Source organism: Chaetodon auriga, chromosome 15, assembly GCF_051107435.1.
Source record: "Chaetodon auriga isolate fChaAug3 chromosome 15, fChaAug3.hap1, whole genome shotgun sequence".
Classification (NCBI taxonomy): domain Eukaryota; kingdom Metazoa; phylum Chordata; class Actinopteri; order Chaetodontiformes; family Chaetodontidae; genus Chaetodon; species Chaetodon auriga.
Window position 1 is genome coordinate 12298828 of NC_135088.1, and position 24462 is coordinate 12323289.

Here is a 24462-nt window from a genome sequence, read left to right on the forward strand (position 1 = left end):
AAATATAACATAAAAAAAATGATTGTAATTAAATGGAATTTGTAATCATACAAAGCATAAATCAACTCTTTGCAATAATAATATTATTCAAACTGTACTTTTTTTCCACAATTTGCTGCACAATGTGTCTTTTCTGTCAGGCTGCCTCAGAGAGGTCCTTTTCTGTGTTGACGTTGATAGCGCCAGCTGTCAGTGGAAGCTAGCAAGACTGCTATCTTTCCGAGCACGTTATTTTGTGGTATTTTAAATGATTTTTTAAAGGTTCCGGTTTCTATCGTAATTATTGCAAGCATCGGATTTCAATTAAGCTTGAATGAACAGATGTGCAAATATTTTTTTTCGCATTTTCTCGTGTGTTTCTCATGAGCTCTGCTCAGAATAATGGTCGCTGTAGCTGGCTAGCTTGTTGTTAGCTGCGGACAAATCTGGTGCAGACAGGTTTTGCACTGCAGACCCTGCTTCTCTTATTTTGCAGTCATTGTTCACGGGCGGAAAGTTTGTATCGTATAAAAACACTGTAAAGACCATGCAGCTTCATTGCGTTGCTAATAATTTAACGTTACTGCGAATATTCATTGCTGTAAATTATGCTTTCGCAGCATTATGAATTAAAATCATTAATATTGGATCATTAACATAGTTTTTAGACTTGAAGTCATCCGAATGCATTTTAACTGAAATGATCCTATCTGCTGTATTGTGAAAAGTGTATTTACCCGTTGCGTAGTGTAATAACTTATTTGACAAAGACGCGAACATTTGTTTGAATCTACAAACATGGATAAGAAATCATTTGATATTGTCTTGGATGAGATCAGAAAGGTAAGGAGCGTCTAATCCCAAATTGTCTGTCAGATTTCAGATTTGAAATCGTCTCACATTCGGGTTTTGGTAATTCTTCTTTCTTTGTTTCAGTGCGTCCTGACCGATCAGCGGATCAGGGCCATCGAGCAGGTGCATGGATATTTCTCCAGTGAGCAGGTAAGTGTTCAATCAGCGGCACTGTCATGTAAAGTATCATATCATCACAAAAACTTTGTTAGGACTAACGCATACTGAAGATAAGTATGTATTTGCAAATGTTTATGCCAAACAAACGTGTATGTATGTGGAAAACGTCTTTCCTCCTCCTTTATTTTTATTGATAGATGATAGCTAAAATCGGCGTGGTCTTTCATACTACTTCCATATGAGAGCAGTACAGCTCTACTTTTATTGTCAATTGTAACACTGTCTTGAACATCTGCAGGTGATGGAGATACTGAAGTACTTCTCATGGGCAGAGCCGCAGGTCAAAGCAGTTAAAGCTCTGCAGCATGTGAGTAACAGGGGTTTGAAGTCATTGTGGTTTGCATTCATAAATATGTTTATCCATGTATAGTTAGGTAAAAAGAATATTTAAAAAAGAAGTGTGTAAAAACAGCTACAACACCAATATAAATGACACTTTAAAAGTAAATGATTTTGTGTTTAATTGCCTCCTCGCTGGTGTGTTTTAAAGTGTTTATTAAACATGCTTCTTCTCTGTCTTTTGCCACAGAAAATGGTTGCAATCCCTACAACCAAAGTTGCAACTATCCTGAATTGCTTCACCTTCTCAAAGGACAGGCTGGTTGTCCTCGAACTAATAGCTTTGTGAGTAAATGTCGAAAATGTAATATCAGCCCTTTTGGTTCAGTCAGTCATGAAATTGTTGCATTGATTGGTTTCTCGTTAAATAATGGATTCCTGTTTCTGAACAGGAACATTTCAGACGCTCAGAATTATCGCCCTGTGGAGGATCTCTTTCGCATACACTTGTCTGAGAAGAAGCGGGCTCGCAGGATACTGGAGCAGGTAAGTTGACAATTCATCTTTGTGGTGTTGCGTTGTAGCCATGTTAGCATCTGAGGCCTATTTGCTAACCTTATGTGCATGTCTTGGTGTCAAAAGACCTTCTGGAGCCCCTTTGGTAATCATGAAATCCCAGGAAATAACTGTTGCTTAGTGAGACGTACAGGGACAGATTGATGCAATTAAAAAAAAAAAAATAGAAAAGCAGTCTAAAATGAAGCCCCTAGTCTGCGTGAGTCAATGCATTATCTTTGAATTTCCTAATAATTATAATATCTTTAATGCAGACGGCACATGCAAGTTCTGAAATAACACTACTTCTGTTTGTCCAGGTGTGTAAGGTTGGCTGCAAGGCTCCTGTAGCCATGATCTCCTCCTGTGGTATAATACCAGGAAATCCATACCCTAAAGGCAGACCCAGCCTGGTCAGCGGCACATTCCCTGTAAGTATGTGCCGGTCTCTCTAGCTTAACCCGTTCCGCCTCCATGTCTCAGGATATTAGTGGACAGAACAATGTTCAGAATGTGTGTGATCTTTAGCTCTGTCTGTCGACTAAATATAGAAGGAGACTTTAATCTGCTCAAGATAAACCTGATCATGGAAAATTGTTCATTTTGTTTCTAATCACAGGGAATCCCTCCATTAAAGAAAGAAGGTGAAAAGAAAGAGGACACATTGAACAGCATGGAGGGGAAAGGAATTGCTTCTCGCATTACTGGACCATTCAAACCTGTAAGCACTAGAATGGGAAGCACTGACTGCAATGATGTAATGATACAAGGAGGCCTCAGAGAAATCTCATGACTGAGTGATGAGGCCTCACATGACTCATTATCTACACATGATAAAGACTTTAAGGTTTGAACAAACCCTGTCCCATTCAATGGTTTTTCTTTATTTTTCTCATTTTCTACATTGTACATTAACACCAAAGGTTTACACCTTTTTTTTTTGTTTACCACATAATTCCATGTGTTAGTTTATAGTTTTGGCATCTTCACTATTAGTCTACAATGTAGAAAATAATAGAAATAAACAAAAACCGTTGACTGAGAAGGTGTGAACTTTTGAATAGCACTGCGTGTCAAGCCACGTTATATCAGCTAACAAGGTGACGAGTCAACAAACCAAGGCGAGTGTGCTAAATGGACTCCATTAAAGACTGCACAGTAGAAGAAGCACATAGAGAAACAAACAGGTTTGACTGCTGTACGGATTCTAATGAGACAGAATTGGCTGATCAGGTAACTTTCACATGTTTTCTTTTTTAGTTCCCTTCAACCTACAACCCTCATCGGCCTGTGCCCTACCCTATACCACCGTGTCGACCCCATGCTACCATCGCACCAAGTAAGAAACAACCCACCCACACCCCCGTGTCCTGACAGAACCTCCCCCTGCCCTGTTGAGTAGTCGCACACTGTGTGCAACTTCAGTGACAAGAAAACAGACATGGAAGACAGCAGGAGTTAATAATTCTGCTTTGAGTGGTTCTAGATAAAGTTTCTTTGTTTTTTTCTTCTTCCATGTGGGATTGGTCGAGGTATAGATAGTGGCGGGGTGATTCTCATGTTTGTGTGTGTATGTACGAACGTGTGGTGGACGCTGTTAATATTTGCAACTGCTACTCAGGTGCATACAACAACGCAGGCCTTGTTTCTATGGGAGGGGTTATAACAGCCAACGTGCCCCCTCCCCCCTACAACTCCACCCACAAAGTAGCAGGTATGAGTCGAGTGTGTGTGTGTGCACGCGTGCGTGAGTGCGACTGCAAATAGAGACTCCTTGAAGCTTGCTGCCTAACCGTCTGGCATGCTGCTTACTTGCGCTTCTCAAGCTTAAAGCCTTTTATCGGGTGAAAAATGTGCTTCTTATTTCTGCTGGAATACACTGAGTGACCAGAAAAATGCATCACCCCAAAGACAACAGCCGCACATTGAAGTCCTTTCATTTAAAGCTGTTGGAAAGATGTCTGTTCAGTTCTGTGATTATTCTTTAAGGGGTGCTGTCGGATGAGATTACATTATATAAACACATTTCTGGCATATTTCATATAATACAGTACTTCTGCTATTTTCTTCTCCTCCAAATGCTACTCCAATTTCACAAAAGATGGGACACAGAAAAACAGAATGCAATGATCCTTTCAAATCCTTTTCAACCTATATGTGGGTTGTATACAGTACATAGAGAAGATATTTAGTGTTAAAACTGATAAACTTCACTCGTCTGTTACTTTCTGTTTTCTGGTCAGTCATTGTAGAAGTATGTTTCGTTGAATTGTGAGGACGGGTCTGGGAATAGCCTCAAACTAATGTCATTAATCTTTTTCTTTCTGGAATCATGCTGTATGCTGGCATTTAACATGCATTGCTTGGGATAACTCAGTTTTCACAGTTGAAATACATCTTTAAGGGCCTTTGGGGAGATATGTGGTCATGAATGCAAAGATGCCTCAAGGTTCATTAAATTGACGAATGTCCAAAGCAGCCTTGAGTTAAGAACGGTGTGTGATGAAAGTCAAATTGAGGTTATCAAGCCAAATAAGTTCTAAAACGTTTCCCCAAAGGTAAGAAGAAGACATATTCCAATCTTGAAAATTGTTGGAATTTCCATGTGATAAGTTGCACGCAGGGATGCTCTCTCGCTGTTCCTACTTGCTGTGTCTCTCCTCCTTTTTTTTTTCTTTTTCTTTTGTTAAAGATGTGAGTGGATCACTTCTTCCACAATAGCTTGTTGGGTTTTAACCCATTCTGAAATAACAGCAGATCAAAACAATAGCACTCCTGCTCAGAGACAACAACAACAAAAAGATTTAATGTAACTAAGTAGTCATGATTTCATATTACTCTTCCCACCAACTCTGAACTTTTAATGCCTCCAGGTTACGCCAAACCGGGAAATCCACAGAACACCACACCTGGAGTGAACAGCGGACCCCTCCTCATTCCTCATGGGTCCACGCCTTCTACCCCTGTCCCACCCCAGGCCTCTCCTGTCCAGCCGACTCCCACGACCCCTATCACGCCAGTTTTCCCCGGCATGGTGCCCTCTCACAACCCCAAAGCCCCCTCTCCCGCCCCTGCTCCATCCCCATCTGTGATCAAAGCAGGTCCACAGACCCCCAGTGGCCATGCTACACCTACACCCTCATCTGTCATTAAAGCCCACACCCCCTCCGGCACCCCTTGTGGAACTCCTATCCCTGGTAGCTTCTCCTCTTCCCCCTTCCATGCCGTTTCCCGACCAGGCACCCCTGCTACCTCCCGCAGCGGCCCAGACCCCTTATCTCAGACCAACTCCATGGGCACAGTTCAGCAGAAGGTTTTTTCCACAGACCACCAGTCAGGACAGACCCTCCCTGGTATACATCCGCAAGCAGGTAACCCCTCTGGGTCAGTGATCCGAAGTTACACCCCCTCTGGGCCACCATCTCTCACTCCTGGATCATCCACTCCAATTATTCCAAACTCTTCCACCCCAGGTCTCAGCCCCAAACCCTCCCCCATTCACTCTGCACAGGTTCAGGCTGCCATGGCTGCGGCTGGAGTCCTGAACAGACACACTGGGGGCAGTAACAGTGGCAGCAGCAGCCCCATTCCTTCTGCTTTCAAGGGCACCTCTCGCTCTGGCACGCCATCTGTTAGCTCTCTGGTGGTGCCGGGTTCTGCGCAGGCTGCCCTGGCACGTTCCTTCGGTCTGTCACACCCCTCAGGTTCTCCTCAAGTCTCTCTCTCTAGTCCTGTTGCCATCACCGGCCTCCAAGCTCTGTCATCCAGCCCAGCGCCCTCTCATTATCCTGGCTTGTCCCCCTTTTCCTCTCTTTCTTCCTCTCTCCCTCCTTCCACCATCCCTGCATCCATGCCAGCAATGCCTCCCACCAGCAACATTTCTAACCATCCACCAACCTCCATCTACCAAGGCCTGGCTTCCAATGCTGCCGCCAGTGCAGCCTCCCCTTTTGGTCTGGGCCTCACCTCTGCCCCCTCTATATTCCCAGGCCTTCCGCCTGGCCCTAGCCCTGCTGCCTTCCCAGGATTGGGGGTTTCAGGAGGGCATAGTTCTGCGAGCCCTGTGTTGTCTTCTTTCATGGGACTGACAGGGGCCACTCCGTCTTCAGTAGCTTCGGTGGCACCACTGCAGGCTGTAGCTGCCGCAGCAGCAGCAGCGGCTGGAGTTCCATCATCATCGCCGGTTTTGCCAGGCTTTGCGTCTGCTTTCAGCTCCAACTTCCAGCCTGGGTATGTGAGCTTTGAACATCTGCACTGACCAGTATAGAGAAGCCCTGTCATATGGATAATCTGAAATAAACTCCATGGTTTCACATTGATTTCTTGATATAAAGACCATAGCAGCAGCTGATGTCGTGTGTCCTATTCCTAGTAAACACAGTAGTCAGTGGTGATAATTGGCTCTGGACTAATCATGTGACATTGATTTCCATTTGCGTGTGCAATGGCGTCATAAATCATGTCTATTGATTTTCCACTTTGGATTTTATGTGCTAAGTGGAAGCACTTCACCTCTCAAGTGCAAAGTCCGTTTTTACAGCTACACCTACTGTTGTCTCAAAGCTCTGCTCAGTGATTATTGTCAGCCATATATTTATCATGTCAATGACTTGAAAAGTGTTGCAAGCGCACGTCTCACCTTTTATCAGCATTTCACACATTCAAGATGCAGGTGGTGTCCTTGAAAGGGCTTTTAAATGACCAAGAGGAAGCTCTGTAAACGGCGGACACAGCACCAAAAACTAGTATACCTTTAAAGTACAACAAACACAATTGTCAATACGAGTCCTATAGTCACCCATGTGGGTACTGATGAAAATAACACTGTGTGTAGCGTGACAGTAATCATTCCGCGTGTTACAGGTTGAGCAGTGGACTTCAGCCTCCAGGAAACAGCGGCTTCCCCAGCTTGCTGTCCTTCCCTGCTGTACCAGGCTTCTCTCCTTCTGCCTCCCCCGCTGCCCTCAGTGGCCTCCACAACCCAACCATGCAGTCCGCCTTGCTGCAGGTAAGATACACACACACACACACACACACACACACAGACAGACAGTAAAAGTATTTGAATATATATCTCATCGCTGCAATAACACTGTTCTTCTTTGTCTCGTTCCAGGCTCATCCCACATCTGCTTTGGAGAGCTTTCCTCCTCAGCCCAACAGCTTCACAAACTACCCTCCAGGCCCAGGAAACCCCTTCCCCCTCCAGCCAGGCCTGCACCCCCAGTTGGGTTGGCAGTGAAACCTACAGTACACAGAGAACACTTACATGCTGACCCCCGTCGCACACGCTGCCCCACCCCTCCGCAGTTGACGTGTTATTTTTTGGCCTTGAACCCTGAGGAGCAGTGACGCATATGTTACAGCCAGAGTGATTAACGACTACAAGGAACACTTTTGGGAACACAGTAGAAATAATGTGCAGGGGGTGATGGTGTATGTCTGGTATAATTCATCGTAAACAGTTGTAAATATCAGTTGTCAAAGTTGTAGTTTTCCAAGTAGACTGTGACTGGTTTTAATGTTAGCTGGACTTGGCTGCTTTCAGTCAAGTTTATCCGCGTTTATTAGTGAATAATGAATTATAGAGAAATTGAAAAAATGTACATGATATCATGTAATGACTTGGCAGTATCCTCATGTAGTGTTTCACATCCAGCCTCAGTGGAGAGGACACGATACTGATTGATCGTCCTGAATTGAATATTGTATTATGACATGAAATTTTTAGCCGACTCACGGTACATTGAGTCGTATGGCGCAGTCGGCCACACCATGAATATTTTTAATGCTCGTGCTGTGTCAAGAGTGGGAGTATTGTGCACAGTAACCTGCATATGGCGGTCATTTTTGTGCTGTTTTCAGTGAACACACATTTGTGGCTTTCAGCAGTTTACATTTTTCCACATTTTGTTTTGCCAGATGTCACTGCTAGTACTGTTGTTACAGTATTTGACCAAACGTACTGTATGCAGATGTTGCTGAGAACAACGTGAAGCGTTTATTTATACAGCTTGTGGAATTGAGATGCAAAATGTCTGTATTCTTCACAAACAGTGAAAACGGTGATTTTATTTCATTTACTGCACACCTCAGTACACTCAGAGACAGTTACTTTGTTTGAGAGTAATAGACATGTTTGGTACACTGTTGTTTTTGTCTCTTCTGCCCTTTTTTTTGTATTTGCACCTGTTTTCTTTTGTCAGTAAACTGCTGGTTGCTGTAACTGTTGCTGTGTCTCTATTGTGTGCAAACCATATTATATATATATATATATTCACTGAAGGTGGACAAAACAATAACACCACAAAGAAAAGAATTTTAATGCGGCCTACAGTCTGACAAATTGCAAGTGCTGTGGTTAAAAAAATCAAATAAAAAACGATGTGGTAAAGGATTATAAGTACCGGTTCATGTCAGTTAGGATTAATCAGGATAGTTGTTTATATACAATGTACAGTCCATTCAGCACTCTACTTGGTTCTTATCGTGACTATCTATCATATTGCACAACACACAGGTAATGCTATCAGTCATGTGTTAGTCATAAGACCTCCAAGACCCAGTTACCGTATCTCATGTGAGCAATTAACTATTTTAGCAATTTTTCCACTCTAGTCACACTTTGATGACTGTCTCTTCTAAACCAAACCTTTTAAATTAACATCTGCAATTTGATGAACATTTTATGAAGTGTCTTAAAAATCTCAGAATGTGCTCAGTTTGATTTCAGGGCACATTTAATCTTCCTTTATGTAGTTATGTTTTTTGGAAGAATGTCACTTTCTTCATCGACAGAATCAGTATCTGAATCTACTTGAACATATCTGTGGACATGTTCAATGACCCCATTTAAACATGTCACATGTCACACTCCTCATTCCAGTTGGGAGTGGAGTTTTCCAGCTCTGCCTTGGGATCATGATAATTGTAATTTGTTGATGATCAACTCGGAGTTGGAGCCACACCTACACCTCATTTCGGCATTATAGCTTTAAAAGACTGGGTGACGCCCTCCTCATTAGATTCACTTCAACAAACTCAGTCAACACACTTCCCTCTTCACCTTCAACCAGCATATGGAAATGGAGCACCAAATGGAAAGCCAGAAGAAAAGAGGAACGAACAGTGAGGATTTAATATGTAAGATAAACTACATTTCCTGTTGTTTTTTCTTCAGAGCTTTATTTTTACATAACTGGCTGCATTAATAAAGTAAGTCATTACCAACACCAGACTTGTGTTAAACTTAGATCAACAAAGGATTTGCTTACTCTCCCCTGAGCTCCACGATGAGCGTACATTATCTTTGCATAATCAAATGTGCGAGCAGCAGCACTGTGTTATGTATGCCGTATATGTCGGCGCTCACCTGTGCAGGTGGAAAGACGCCACAGAGGCTGGGGGCAAAGTAGAACTCCCATCGTCATAGAGACAAAAATCACATGCCACGGAGATAAGCAGTGCCAAAGCATGTGACTGCGTGTGTTTGTGTGTGTAGTCATGCTCCGTGGAGTCAGGTGAACAGGGAACTACCATGTAGCACAGCTGAGTTTGGCTTGTGTGTGAACATTACTTCATTTGGTTGCTGATACAGGCTTGTTTTCATGTGAGAGGTTTGTACACTTCATTTACATGCATCCAATTATTTGTGGGTGATACAGCACAGATCAATGATAAGTGAACTGGGTGCACAGATTCTGAATAATCTTCCATTCAAACAAACAAACACACAGGTATTTTTTTTAAACCCTATTTAACTGGAAAAAAAAAAAAAAAAAGAATATAATGAACATAATGAAGATGGACACTGTAAACTATGATTAGAATCTCAACATATGCTTCCTAGTAATGCTACTTTACTGCTTTGTGCAACAGTGAATTTTCCACAGGAAGTAGCATTTCCTGTGGTTTAACCTGCAAAGAGAGAATAATGCTGCGTTTTGCTGATAGTAGAGAAAGAAAATCATAACCAAAGAGAGACAAAGGCAATACAAATACCATCCTATGACAGTGGGATTTTGCAGGGTGCTTAGTTTTCTACTGACCAGAAGGTTTGTGGTTCAGTCCCTGGCTCCTCCAGTCTGCGTTGGGCAAGATACTGAATGGGTGAATGTGCTGTGTGCTGTAAAGTGCTTTGAGTGGTTGTTGGAACCAGAAAAACATTATATAAATGCAGTCCATTTACCATAATGGCCTCACTGAGAAATGTGTGCACATGAAAGCTGATATACAGCCAGATGTTATTAAGCCTCCCTCCCTTAATGACTTTCTCTTATTGTCTAAGTGGCACTCCAGAGATCACCTTACATGAGCAAATGTTCTGTTTGCTCTGAGAGCACCTCTGTGTGTGAGCTTCTTTGTTAGATCTAAGCTGGAAACCAGAAGATCAGTCAATAAGGTTAATAATGATGTTCTGTCATATATGTTGTATGTTCCGTTATGACTCAGGGGACAATGTTAATCACTGTTGTAAACACAACACTTCCATTTACCCAAGGCATTTACAATGGGCTCCAGTGTCATATCAAACTGGTTTCTGATCAGTGAGCTTTTGGACTTTTGGCAGATTTCCCCTCATTATGCTCCATTTATTTGTTTTATTCTTGATATGAACCTGCTCTCATCGCTAGCTTTGCTATAACAAGAGCCTTTCACATGTGCTTCAGGGGTTTCACAGTATGTCGAACACACTCAAACACACACACTCTCTCTCTCTCTCTCTCTCTCTCTCTCTCTCTGCAGCTGAACGAACAGGGTCTTTAGGATGTGTTGGTTGGTTCATCGTCATACTTTCCAGCATCTTCACAATTATCCTCTTCCCCATCACCATCTGGTTTTGTCTGAAGGTGAGTGAACTGAGTAAACGAGCACACTGGCACACTGGGTTGAAGAGCTGAAACCCTCATTTCCTTTGTCGCACATTTGAAAGTGAATTGAGTTTCAGTCTGTGGTCTTCCTGCTGTTATTGCAGATTGTGCAGGAGTATGAGCGCGCTGTCATTTTCAGACTGGGACGCATTACAGACAGGAAGCCAAAAGGACCAGGTAGGCACAATTTATTTGTTTATTCATTTTGACTAACTGTTAAAATAGATCCTGCTTACAGGAAATCATTTGTGTGTGTGTTGCTGTTTTTTTAAGTCAATTGAATTTTTTTTCTTTTTTAACTGATAATTCATGTTTTTTCATGTTTCTGCTTATCAACAGGAATTTTCTTTGTTTTGCCATGCACTGATTCCTTTGTGAAAGTGGATCTTCGAACAGTTTCATTCGACATCCCGCCACAAGAGGTGCAACAACACAACGTGCAGCACTATGAAATACTTTGTCTTCAAATCAATGGACGCAAACAAACAAACTGTCATGTATTTCTACCCTAGATCCTGACCAAGGACTCAGTTACAGTTAGCGTGGACGGAGTGGTGTACTTCAAGGTCAGTGACCCCATCGCCTCTGTGGCCAACGTGTCTAATGCTGACTTCTCCACCCGACTGCTGGCTCAAACCACCCTCAGGAATGTCCTGGGGACCAAGAACCTGTCTGAGCTCTTGTCTGACCGTGAGGGCATTGCTCACAGCATGCAGGTACAGAATCTAAAGCCCACTTAAAGCTCTTTGAATTTCATCTGTGGGTGGTGTGGAATAATCAGTGTAATCAGTTACAGGTGTAAGCTCTTCCTCTTTCTTTCTTGTCCAGTCTAACCTGGATGAAGCCACTGACGAATGGGGCATCAAGGTGGAGCGTGTGGAGATTAAAGACGTGAAGCTGCCACATCAGCTGCAGAGAGCCATGGCCGCTGAGGCAGAGGCTGCACGAGAGGCCAGAGCCAAGGTCTGGACACACAAGCAATGAACAGCTATTAAAGGAGGAAAAGGGGTGCTATTTTCAGCTTTTAGTCTAGTTATTGTGTGCTACCCTAAACTCTGCCTTGATCTACGTATAGGTGATTGCAGCAGAAGGTGAGATGAACGCGTCTCGCGCCCTGAAGGAGGCGTCCCTCGTGATTGCAGAGTCCCCGTCAGCCCTGCAGCTCCGCTACCTGCAGACTCTCAACACCGTCGCAGCAGAGAAGAACTCCACCATCATCTTCCCCCTGCCCATGGACGTCCTATCTCACTTCATGCGGAAGTGATTCCTCAGTGACACCTCAGTTCGCCCATCCTCTAAAATCACTGTTAAGTCAAACAGGAGCCAGGTGGGGCCAGGGTACATTTCTGTGGCCCCTTGTAAAATATAATGCTACGAGGCAAGATAATGCTATTGTTGTATGGTTGACATCTTCTCAGGCTGATCACAGGAACATGGTTTATGGTTCGTACAGTCAAGCTGGGATCAGGCCAGGCCTGCTAACCTAAAATTTGATTTGAGATTACACATTATGTCGTTAAAAATGTGTAATAATTAATATTTCATTTATGATACTGAGTGCTGATCAGTTGCATACTTTGATATAATAAATATACATTTTGTAAAGTAACTGTCGAAAGTTTTATTCATGAAGCTTACAAAGCTTTTGCTCAACACTGGAATCCATATAGCGTTAGTTGACCTCTGGGCATCACACGCTTATCCTTAAATGAAACATGGACATCACATATTTTTTTCTTGAATATTTTTTAATACTGTGTTCTCCCCAAAAGGTACAAATAAAAGCATCGACATATCGCGTATACATTACGTGTTGAACTATCTCATTCCTCGTCCTCTACGCCTCCTACGCTACAGTTACATTTCGACCATCACAGATGCAGAGAGCTAAAAGAAGAGAAAGGGGGAGCGAGAAACAGCAAAGACAGAAAAAACATGCTTCTATTACTTTGTTGGTGCACTAAGACACAACTCGTGTTGTAAATGTATTTACATTCAGACATACAATCAGTGCCAGAACAAACAAATTCAGTAAACTTTGTCTCTGGACCAGATCCATGGGGGGTAAATGTATAGCTTACCACCACAAATTCAAATTCTAGTGCTGAAAGTTGACAAGCCGTGGAAACATTTGCTACAACAGCATTTAAAAATCAACATGGACGTCTCAAAAAATCCCGAATGACTTAGGCAAATTACCCATGTTTCTTGTGGGGAGGCTCAACCAAGTGCTACATATTAAATGGCTGCTACATCGTGTTCAGACAAGAGGTCCTTCTATATTAAACAAAATCACATGAATGACTTGTATAAAATGCAGTCATTACATTTTTGACATTCAGCGCATAGTGAGACACAGATGTCCACAGGACACATTGGAGGGTCATTACAATACCAGTTCATTGTTTAGAAATCATAGTCCACTCAAAGGTGAGATATTAATTTGAGATGAAATCGGTAACTTTACGCTGTAATTTGTAAACAATAGTCTTGGTTGCATCCTTGTAGGCTCTGTTTTGTTTTTTTTTTTGCACCTGAAGTGACCTTTAGGAGGACCCTGAAGAATCTTTCAATGACGTTGGTGAACTGTAATCCTAAACATTTGAAAACACAGTGACTTTCTGACTGACAAATTCCTACAATTGATCGTTATGCAAAGACATTCTCAAAATCATCAGTGAAGGTACAAAATAAGTGAGAATTGAGATACATTTCTCAAATCCTATGCTGTGTACTCGACATTCTTTTGTTTAAGAGCATTTAACCCTGTACGTATCATACAAAAACATCCCAAAGATCCACGAAAGAATCATTTTTACTTTTTCACGGCCGTCAAAAGTGCTGGTATCGCAATGAAGGATCTACTTAAAGGTAAATTACTGAAAAACTGGCAACCCAGAAATGTCCTCCTTTACATGCTGGTAAAAAGGTTACATCTACTCAACCTGTAACATAACAGAAAAAGTGATCAGGGGCGCTGGAAAGAATTTCAACGCCTCGATACCCCCCCAAAACACACACACGCACGCACACACACGCACACACACCGCCACCCTCATGCATCTACTTAACTTTAACAATATTACATTAGTCACTAACCCTAACTCCTGCCACCATTAGCAATGTTGCTGTATCTGCCGACGCAGACATACCCTCATCCCCTCTCACTGGCCTTGTTTATTTACAGCAGCTCATTTTCATGTGTAGTCTGAACAGCTTTAGCTCTGTTTGCTAACGTGCGAGTAAATCACTGAGATTACTGTGTAATACTGTAGTTTTCTATGTTGACTTGTTCAAAGCCAGATGAAAGATTAGGACCCTGAGGGTACGTTAGCCAGTAGATTACAGTACAGGAGGCAGCTATGACATACTGTATGCTATAAAATAATTCTCATTTTTATATACCAAAGGTTGGTTTCTCTGTTGTATTTTATAGAAGTGGAAAATTATCTCGGGAAACATCTTGAGAGTGTATAATGTTCTGTAGAGAAGCTATACAAAAAATTAAAATTGAAAGTATTTCTAATCTAAATTTAGAAAATAATTCCCTGAACAATATATTCTTGCACACTGAGACCTCAGCGTAGCTTGCAAGCGTTTGAACGGATAAAGAGTGTCGTCCAGATAAACAAAGCAGAAGCATCAGAAGAGGTTGTGAAGAGGTTGACACAGGTTCGGACAGGTATACGCTGATCTTTGTAAGACTAGTCACAAAGAGGTAAACAGAAGGTTAACCTGTATTATTTTTAACCTACATAGCTTATAGACCCATGTCATATCATAAGACAGTCCCCTGAACGCCACCAATGTCTGCATGATGACAACAAGTCAAACAAATCCGCTCCATATCTCCTTTCTTATGGGGTACGTCACATATTCCACTTTTGTCCCATAGGTGATTATTTTCAAAGTTACATACACTCATTTCCTTCGCAGCTCAGGCTTAATAAATAGACAAATCACAGCAATAATAAGTTTCACATTAAGACTGGAAGACTTTCACAGTACATGCTTGCTGAAGTAGCAAAATACATGTAACAAATAAATTAGATATGAACATCACATTTGAAAGAAATCCACAACATTGAAAACAGAGATTCCTGTGTTGGGTTTCCCCCTTAGCTTTGAGCTCCCTGGTAGCTGTGTTGTCGTTGTTGTTGTTGTTGTTGTTGTTGTTGCTGCTGCTGCTGTTGAGCTACAGACACAACAGACTGCACATTCCCGCTGAGGTAAATACAAAATGGCAGACGTAGTTTTTGCAAGTTGACCTGAGGGATCCCGAAAGTGAAGAGTAGCTCATGTGGTGAGACGCTGTAGGAAGACCTGGCAAGGTTTGAACATTTTAAGTCCTCTGTGTTTTGCAGCTAAAATGGCTGGGGTTGAAGGTAGGGTCGTCCCACACAAGTAAAACTATCAACCTTGAATTAATTACAAAATGTTAAGTACGCCTCGAGGAGGCCGAAAAACAAGATCCGCTTTGATTTGCAAACCAATTCTTTATCCAAAGTCCTTTATGAAATAAAATGTTGCTTGTTCTCTGCTGGTGAGACGGCAGGACGGAGTATAAGGCGCTTTGTTAGGGACTCTTCCAAATGAAAAACAAAAACAAAACCCATTTCTGCTGAAAGCTGATTCAGTTCATGACTCAGAACTAGAACTCATCTCTGAAAACAGAACTGACTATGAGAAGCTAATCCCCATGAGAGAGAAAATAGCTCATTTTATCAAGGACGTGACCGTGTTTTTAACACACCAGAGTATTGTGTTCTGGTGACAACAGTGTGCTACTTTCCATCTGTACTGTTTCCGTCTGTGCGGGACTCATGACTACCCATGCAGGGAGGCTTCACTACATGTCGACACTATCTGTGTCACTATCATACAGTATATACAGTCTACATTTCCAGTCTACATACAAGTTGGGATTGTTGGAACCGAGCTAACTCCGTTTTCCATCACACAGTTCATGTGTTACTGTATTACATGATGGACGCCACCGGCTGTAGAGGCTTGAGAAAGATCAAGACTCTGCAACCTCAGCGCTTTGACTGCACTGTCCGTCCAGTTTGTCCTGTGATGGCCGGAGATCGCAGCCCCAACACATACTTCAATGCATTTCACATTCATGAAGGAAAAAGGAGGTGAAGGGGAGTTAAAAAAAATGAAAGAGAATGTTAAGAAGATGAAGAGAGAGACAGAGAGATGAAGAGAGACAGAGAGATTAAGAGAGAGAGAGAGAGAGAGAGAGAAATGTGAGTTTATCTCTGCAAAGAGCTGAGACAAGCAGCAGAGCTACAGCGATTGGCTGACACTCTGTGTGTGGGTGTGGCCGGGCCAGGGGAGTAATTCTGATTGCTTGCTGCCTTGTGAGTGGGCGTGGCTGGTCCCGGGGAGAAATTCTGATTGGTGACGGCTCTGTGGGAGGGGGAGGAGTATTGAGCCTGCTGGGGACAGCCGTGGCAGTGAGTGGGGGAGTCGCACCCTGCTACAGGTGAGGAGGAGAAGAACGGGGATGATGGGACGGGGGAGGTGGAGAAAGAGCGGTGCAGCGGGGAGGAGGCAGGGGACATGAGGGGGCTGGTCTGGAGACGCCACAGGAGCTCCTCGTTGTTCCGACTCAGCCTCTTCTTCTCGGTGCTCTCCTTCTCGACCTCCTCATGGAGGTTGGCGTTCTCCTCTGATAGTTGCCTGCAGGGATTAAAGCACAGAGGTTAGCAAAGAGCTAATGTTAGCAAAGGAGCAGGGAATACGGAGCATCACATACTGTATTACGGTTTAAAAAGTCCACAGTGCTGATTGTGATGACGATGACTGAATGTGTCTTACCTGGACAGAGTGAGGTTCATTTGAATACGAGCCTTCAGGTCTTCATTCTGCTGCTGCAGAACCTGGACCTTCTCTTCAAGGAACACGTTCTTTTGAGCCTGCTCAAAAGTAGAACACAACCACAGCCCAATATTTCATTCACCAGACGGCGTGACCATCATGGGCATCCAGACCAGGGTTTCTGTCATCCAGTAATGTTTTGTTTGAATGAAGTGTGTTTTACCATGACAAAATTTCTGTTTGCGTAAGCAGAGTCTGGTGGCTTTGGTGAGAGTGATATAGCGGCAAAAAAGGACTCTTTAACACAAAAGCCCATCTCTGAAGGGATCCTTTCCATAACGTCGTCAGGTGCTATGTAACAATATGATCAGTGGCAAAAAACAAGCATGTTTAGTGGCTGATGGTACGCAAACACCCAGAAGGATTAAATTGCAGCCCCTTTCATGGATGTCGACTGCAGCGCTCTCGCTCAATACTGCATCGATTTCAATAACTGCTGTCCCCATTTGTCACTTAGACACAAAAACATGGGAAAATAGGGTCTATAAACACAAATAACATTTGACTGGAATCTCTCCCGTTTGTCTGGAACATCGAAATCTTCCAGGACATTAACTCTGATCTAGACCAGCGTGCATATGTGTGTTTGTGTAATGGTGGCGGTGGTGTGAGTGGGGGGGTCGAGATAGCTTATTTGAGCCTACCACTTTCTCCAGATCAGATATCTTCTTCTCTTGCTGGTGTATCTGCTGGTTCTTCATTTCCACCACCTCCTTCAAGCTCTTCAGATCTTGCTCAATGTGCTGATATGGAGCCAGAGCATCCTGTTACAAAGTTTGGAAAGACAGCACGTACACTTTCAAGCTTGTAGGTCCAATTCAGTTTATTAGCAGTCTATTTGGATATCTACAATATTTCCAGTGGCTCATAGTTATTATGTGCTTGAGTCGGCAGGTAAACTCACAACTATCTGTTCGTCTGTACTCCTCCTCAGAGCCTCCTCAAAGCGTTTGGCTTTGTCTCGCAGACTCTGGTTTTGAAATGTGAGAGTATCCACTTGATCCTGCACAATCATCCACAAACATACATTACATCAGTGTGTATTAGTGTGCATCAACCAAAAAAATAAAGCATTGATTGAGTATCCTTGTAATGGAATCATACCTGCAGAGAAAGTCTGTGTTTCTCAAAATCCTCCTCTAGAAGCATCTTCTGTTGCTCATGAGCTTTCCTTAAGTCTACGCACAGATTCAGGAGCACAGAAAAAGAGCAGGTGTCACTTCTAGCAGTGCTGGTGTCATACTGTGTTTTTTAAATGAGATCGAAAATCATACCTCTCATGGTACGGGCGTGCTCCTCATGCAGTGTTGCCATGGTGATGTTATGCATGTCTCTGAGCTCCTGAATGGCTGCCTGATGGTTGACTGTCATCTCTTCCATCTAACACACACACACACACACACACACACACACACACACACACACAGTGGTGCCCTTTAAAGACTGACCAGATTTCACATGAAGGATTGGATCTCATCAAAGCTAATGTAAAACGCACTCAACTCCCATGATGCCTTTGTCTCACCTGTTCCTGTTGCTGAGTCCTCAGCTCCTCCATCTCTGACCGATGTTCGGCCTTCAGGTGTTCAGCCTCCGCTGAGTGGCACTTCCTGAGCGATTCCTCCACCGCCGCCAGCTCCGCCTCCTGCTGCAGCTGCAGCTCCTGCAGCTCTCGTTCAAACGCCACCTCCAGTGCTGTCTTTTCCAGATGAAGTCTCTCCCATCGCGCCGAGTTGGATGCTGTTATGAAGTAGAGTGTATCTTATGATGTTATATTATCAGAGTCCTGAATAGTCATAGGTTTACTGTATATTTATGACAGTACAAACTGAGGCCAGGGTTCATTCATTCTCATTTCAGTTAAACATATAAGTGAAAAACAAACTCTGATATTAATTTCTTTATTAATGTAATTTATTCAGAGTTAATCTCTTCAAAGTAAACAAAGCAAAATGAAAAGATAATCCACAAATAAAACAATAGACCTTTTTCAAGAAGACATTTTCACATATAAAGGGGAAAAAAATCACAGGTGCAAATAATAAAATAATGATGTCTGAATTTCATTTAGCAGCTTCAGTAGTATTATTCAGGCTGGCTCACTGTCACGTCTTACTGGGAGCAGAGCCCTCGTTAATGTCATCAGTAACACCTGTGCTTTTCCTGCTGCGACTCCTCAAAGTCTGCTGTGAAAAAGGGATCAGTAGTCTGATTTAATCGATTAAAGGTTTAACATGTTGGGTCAATGTTGCTTCTCACTCACCCATTTCCTCTCTGATCTTTTGCATTTCCACGGATAATTTCCTTTGATTTTCTTCAGTTGTTTTATTCTGAAAATCGGAAATAAGTACATTTTTGACACAGTGCAGGTGACATGTACCATTTATACGACTGATTATGGAGCATGGACATAAATGTTGAAACAGCTAGTGGGCAATGTAAGAAGACTAAGAACCTGAGGCAGGTTTAAACTTCAGTACATTGGTGCTTTGAGCTAAATACAAACATCAGTGACAATGACAACAATGCTAATATTTAGCAAGTATAATATTTAGCATGTTCATCATCGTAGTTTAGCATGTTAGCATATTAACATTTACTACCTAGCATACAGTATAACCGAAAACAGTACTTTGTCATTAACCAAAGTACTTGACAAACTTGAATGAATGTTCATCCCCCACTAAAACCACAGCAAAAGTTCTTAGCCTTATAAAAGAAGATAAGATAAGAAACCAGAGGATTATGATATCTGCAAATGAACTGAGACAAAGGTCCTCACATTCTCGTTGAACTGAATGAATCTGCATGAGCTGTCTGGGTGCAACAGTACTGTAGATGTTGCTTACTGATATGAATAATTCACAACGAAAAAAGCATATGCAAGCATGTACTGTACACTGTAGCTGCTGTACCTGACTGGTGTCAGCAGAGGGAGCTCCAACCTACTCAAATAGGCCCATATCTTCACTGTAGCCCCGTGATTGCGGGACTCAGACAGTGACCATAAAGAAGTCAGACAGTCCCTCGACAGCCTGACAGCAGCATTACAGCTGTAACACCTCAGAGGCTAAATCGTTCCATCAGACACCGAGCTGGATGAAACCAGCTCACTGACACACTGAACTCTGGAGGACCCTTCCCACAGTCGCAATCACTCTTGCTCATCGTGCTGCTCGTGGACCATGCTGTGAATCTCACCTCATGCTGTTAAATACTGTATGTGTTCTTGAGTTCATGTGTGTGAGCATGTGTTTTTTTTTACAATCCAGGCTTTGAGTCAATGGAAAGGTTGATGCACTGTTATCTATCTACACAGGAGCACAGATTAACCTTTAGACCATCACCTGTTAATCAGAAGTGGGATTGTGAGGGGTAGCATTGCGACTCTGTGTGGGTGTGTGGGGTAGTGCAGGATATTATTATCATGTAAGACAATATTAATTTTATTGAGTGTATGCATTGTATTATTCAAGCTGGATACCTTGAGGCAGTAATGCTGAGTGGTGATAATGAAAGCTTCCAGACCCAAGGAAGTCTTCCTCAGTTCTTCCCTTAGAGCTCTCAGCTGCCTCTCCTGCTGCTCACAGCGTCCCTGCAGCCTCTGAACCTAAGTGACAGAGAATGAAATAGAATTAAAAAAAAGAGGAACGAGCAGTGCAAACTCCAAGCGGTGCAGCAGATTTTCCCAGAACCTCACCTCCTCCCTTTGCTCTTCTTTTTCCCTTTCCTCTGCTTGCCTTTCCCGTTCCTTCTGTTGAGCTTCCTCTTTCTCTTTCTGCAGGCTCTCCTGCTGTTCCTGCTGCAGCCTCAAGGGAGCCACGCGGCGAGGGGACCCCGGGGGAGCTGACCCTCGCAGTGCTGCTGTGGGTCGCTGCCCTGACTGGACTGCAGGGAGAGAAAAAACAAACGTAGAAAATTAAATCAATTTTGAAATGAGCCTGCTTGAGCATGTGCTTTTCTAGAAAAATGTCATTTTCCCATGTCATGTGTTTTCACATATGACAGCGAAATATTCAAATAACGTATATTATATGATATGCCATTAATTAGTCATGTACTAATTCTTAAACCTCACTAGGACACATCCATCTAAAATGATGAAATTGATGAGCATTAAATCAGAGGAGATTTGACCTGACCTATTGCTAATGACTCGTGTTCACATGATAAATGATAGTAGATAATTGAATCATTTCTACTGAGGAAGCCTTGGGGTAATTCCCGGTCTGGTGTTCCTCATGATGGACCATCGAATCCCATGATGAATGTGATCAGTATCAAGAAATGACTGAGCTGCAGTGTGCAATCACATATAGACACTGTTACAGTCCACATTTATGAGTGTGTTATTTGTATTGTGCTTTAAGGAAAAGCTCCATTAATGGTGTAGGTAATTTAAAGACCAGACAAACATGTGACAGCATTTTTTCCTTGGGGGGGGGGACACAGCCATTAAGCTGCAGTTGATATACAAGCAGTCAGATTAACCTCTGTGTGAGTCACCTTGTCATGTAGCGTGAACACAGTAGCCCATGGAGATGCACAGCACCACGACACAGCATTACTCGCATACGCTAAACTCTTTAAAGATATTCACACTATATGAAATCGCTGCGGCTCCGCATCACCTGCCTCAACCATATAATTCAGGCCCACTGAGGAGCGGTCTCCATGACAACGTGAGGCTGGGCTTGGGGTGCAGGGTCCCAGGTAATAAGTCGGTTAGAGGCAGGCGGGGGGATGAAATAAGGGGAGTGCTGTGGGCCACGGTTAAATGAGAGAAGAGAGCGGAGAGACAAAGAATACAGTCAAAAGAGGGGGGAAGGTACCTGAAGGCGCTGAATGATTGTAATGCTGATAGACGTTTGAGGTCAATACAGAGAAAAGATATACATGTACTTGCAAGTGTATGTGTGCAGATAAAAACCTTAAATGGGGGAAGTTCTCTGGAAGAATTAAATACAAAAAGGTTAAAAATAAAAAGGAGATGTGTTTTCATGGCAGAATATATTCCAAGCTTTTGCTTTGAAAAATGTGCAAAACTGCAAATATCGGCAAATGTTTCAATTATACATCTTCATCAGTGTCTTTACCTTGAAGGCACATTAGGATTCCCGGTCTCTGAAAATGACTAGAAGTCTTATGTAAATTGTCTTCCTCTATTGCAGCCGCACACACACACACACACACACACACACACACACACACACTCTGTACTTCTGTAGGTTCTACCTGAGAGGTTAGACAGAGTTGAGTGAATACCAAATGAGTTTATGTGGCTGAGTGTGAAGGCAGCATGCAGATGATAGCAGAGGGGCTGATGGAGGGGGAATAATGAAAAGGTACTGGCAGACCTTGTGGGGTGCAGACACTAATGCGTGCGTGTGTGTGCGCGTGTGTGTGTTCCTGCTAGGTTGTGGTTGAAGGTGGTGAGGCCTGGTTATTCATGAGGTATATTTCATTTTCAGTTCAGAACACTGACAATATCCTGGCACACTGTCCTGAACAACTTCAAGAAGAAGCAACAAACTGACAATATCTGTAAACAACAGAAAAGCTACAGGGCTGAGAAACAGAGAGAAGAAAAAAAAAAGGTTCTTATTTAGCGACTGTGTGGGAGTAGACAAGGTCCAGCAATAGAGGCGGTAAAGAGACGGGTGAACAGCAACAGCAGCACTTCAGTGAAAAAAAGTGGAATGAGCAAAGAGAGAAGCGTCGCCTGAGGAGATGTGTGTCAGCTATGCTAAGATGGGGAGGCCCTCTGCAATCCTGTTAGAAAATTATTTTACCACTTCTGAGCCAAGAGGAAGAAATTTCCAGACTGCATGGATCAAATCACAGCATTTAAGAAAGTGCTAAGCGTCATGAATCTCCATTTGAAGCTGTGAACGTCCAGCGCTGGATATCTGAAATGGATGCAAGCCGCCTCCGGGTGTGAGTGGATTAAAACAAGGTCATATAAATAAAGACTATTTTTGGAAAAGGTTCGGGAAGGCAGACGATCAAGTGGGCTGGAAGAGGAAGAATAGGAGCCACAGAGAGCCAGACCAGCCAAATTAGCACAGGATTAGATCTAATGGACAAAGCCTTTGACTCGTCAAACACAGGTGTAAGTCATTAACTTTAAAATGGGCGAGCCAGCAGGGTTCTGGCACTTTTAACGGCAGACATTCTGACTCGTCATTGCAGGAAAAGCACTAATAACATTCATGGTGATGCCATTCTATTCAAGTGTTTCCGTATGTCAGCATGTACTTCACCAGAGGGCTGGAGCTGCAACAACTGCACTGACTGCAGCCATGAAATGCCCGAAATGCTGACAAAAGGCCTGTTGTGCAGGCTTTTCTAGCTTGAACAAGTCAAGATGTCTGCCGTGAAAATCTTAAAATAGCTTTTTTCACAGAAAACATTAGGGATGTGCAGGAACGTTCACTCTCACACACTGTTGAATATAGTGGAGTCATCATTAGTGGTATTAGCGACACCTGTGCTGTGACCGTCGGTCCTTTTGTTGAACTTTGCATTGTCATTGGGTAGAGGTGGCTGCTTTGGTAATGAGGGAGAAGACTCACCCGGGGACTGAGGTTTGGGAGGAACCACCGCCAGCCTCTTTGGGGAGGACGGGAGAGAACGCGTGACCTCTGAACTCCGCTGAAACTCCTTCCTGCCGACTGTTAATCAACAAGGACACAACCAATCAGTGGGTGTTATTTGGCTTACTTTAATCAGAAAAGCACACATATGACATTTAGTTTTACATAACATCCTGTCAATCAGACTCCCTCATACACACACACTCAAACATCAAACCGACCACCCTTCCCAGTCGACTCTTCGCTCCTTCCTTTCCCTCTCTTCCATTCCTTTGCTGATTTTTCTCCTCTCCCAACTTTTTTCAATCTTTCTGTTACCCTTCTGCTTTCATCTCCAGCTATCTTCCCCCCCTGCTGCGCGGTATAACTATGTCCCACGGGGCTCTGGGTCAAAGAGAGGCAGAGCATACAGCGGGAGACGTGCCCATCACCTCACTGCTATCTGTGACATTACACACTTTGCAGCCAAGCGAGACAACAATCAGGCGCTCTTGTCGCGCAGTTGGCGAGGTGTGTGGGAGGAAAGAAAGTAGGATTTGAAACAATAATTGTGAGACGTGTTACCCAGCGAGCTCAGAATGGCGATGATAGTGAATAAGGAAGTAGGTTTCTGGAGGTTAGCGAGGAATTTGTTGTTGTGCAGCTGAGAGGAGAGAAGGAGAGGGGCCTTGAAAAGAAACTAATTGGACCTGTAATGGGAGAGAAGCCTCTGATCCTGAACAAATCCCCCAAATAACCCTGGAGAGATACTTCAGGTCTGCAGAGACAGTGTGTGTGCGGTTGTGTGTGTGTGTTCACTGTGCATGTGTTGGTGTGGTCATGCAAACGTGGCTCTCAGAGTGACTCATTACTGCCAAGTGAAGCCCCGACTCACACACATACACACGCGCACACGCTCCCACATCACTGTACTGTTACCAAGACTGTCTTAAACTGGGTTTTGAATTCAGAGTGTGCAATCGACTTTACACAAACACTTTCCCAAATGCTCTCACCAGGAGTTAGGTGAGAACATCAAAATAGATTTTGTCTCTGTGTGTTCAGTACAGAGGTAGCTGTGAGGTGTTTAGCCCAGCTGAACACACAGTGTGAAAGCAAAGGGAAACAAGTACAAAAGCCAAAAAATAAATGAATATGCATTCCAGCAACTCCCACAGTTACTGGGCTGCAGGAGAAAATTACAACTGAAAAAACAATATTTTCACTCGAAAGACATGTTAGCGGCTCTGTGAGGCTGTACAGGAGTCAGCATGCTAACATGTTTA

General features: G+C 43.1%; 3 protein-coding genes across 5 annotated transcripts in view; 2 read left to right on the forward strand and 1 right to left on the reverse strand.

Annotated features, from left to right (window-relative positions):
* Positions 1 to 164: 164 nt before the first annotated feature.
* proser1 (proline and serine rich 1) lies at positions 165 to 8071 on the forward strand. 2 transcript variants are annotated; one of them, XM_076750637.1, is made up of 12 exons: positions 175 to 822; positions 916 to 981; positions 1250 to 1318; positions 1541 to 1635; positions 1743 to 1836; positions 2166 to 2276; positions 2465 to 2566; positions 3106 to 3184; positions 3467 to 3559; positions 4719 to 6075; positions 6709 to 6853; positions 6962 to 8071. In XM_076750637.1, the coding sequence occupies exons 1-12, from the start codon at positions 778 to 780 to the stop codon at positions 7085 to 7087; spliced, it is 2382 nt and encodes a 793-aa protein (XP_076606752.1). In that variant the 5' UTR covers positions 175 to 777; the 3' UTR covers positions 7088 to 8071. The 2 variants fall into 2 exon arrangements, with proteins under 2 accessions (XP_076606753.1, XP_076606752.1); XM_076750638.1 differs by lacking the exon at positions 3467 to 3559 and having other exon boundaries at positions 165 to 822.
* A 797-nt stretch (positions 8072 to 8868) lies between these two features.
* Positions 8869 to 12322, forward strand: stoml3b (stomatin (EPB72)-like 3b). Its single transcript, XM_076749811.1, has 7 exons — positions 8869 to 8988; positions 10591 to 10694; positions 10820 to 10892; positions 11055 to 11137; positions 11228 to 11431; positions 11544 to 11678; positions 11791 to 12322. Exons 1-7 carry the CDS (start codon positions 8925 to 8927, stop codon positions 11977 to 11979), a joined length of 852 nt encoding a protein of 283 aa, XP_076605926.1. The 5' UTR covers positions 8869 to 8924; the 3' UTR covers positions 11980 to 12322.
* A 120-nt stretch (positions 12323 to 12442) lies between these two features.
* The window catches only part of mtus2a (microtubule associated tumor suppressor candidate 2a), a 43424-nt gene continuing 31404 nt past the window's right edge, over positions 12443 to 24462 (reverse strand). Inside the window, exons 6-16 of one of the 2 annotated variants that reach the window (XM_076749810.1) lie at positions 23177 to 23275; positions 20302 to 20489; positions 20086 to 20211; positions 18865 to 18931; positions 18127 to 18341; positions 17876 to 17981; positions 17706 to 17779; positions 17506 to 17604; positions 17246 to 17365; positions 16542 to 16639; positions 12443 to 16403 (exon numbers count right to left, since the gene is read on the reverse strand). In XM_076749810.1, the coding sequence (XP_076605925.1) occupies positions 15974 to 16403; positions 16542 to 16639; positions 17246 to 17365; positions 17506 to 17604; positions 17706 to 17779; positions 17876 to 17981; positions 18127 to 18341; positions 18865 to 18931; positions 20086 to 20211; positions 20302 to 20489; positions 23177 to 23275 (1622 nt within the window). In that variant the 3' untranslated portion in view covers positions 12443 to 15973. Of the gene's footprint in view, positions 16404 to 16541; positions 16643 to 17245; positions 17366 to 17505; positions 17605 to 17705; positions 17780 to 17875; positions 17982 to 18126; positions 18342 to 18864; positions 18932 to 20085; positions 20212 to 20301; positions 20490 to 23176; positions 23276 to 24462 lie in introns of both variants that reach the window. The other variant, XM_076749809.1, reaches the window with a different exon arrangement.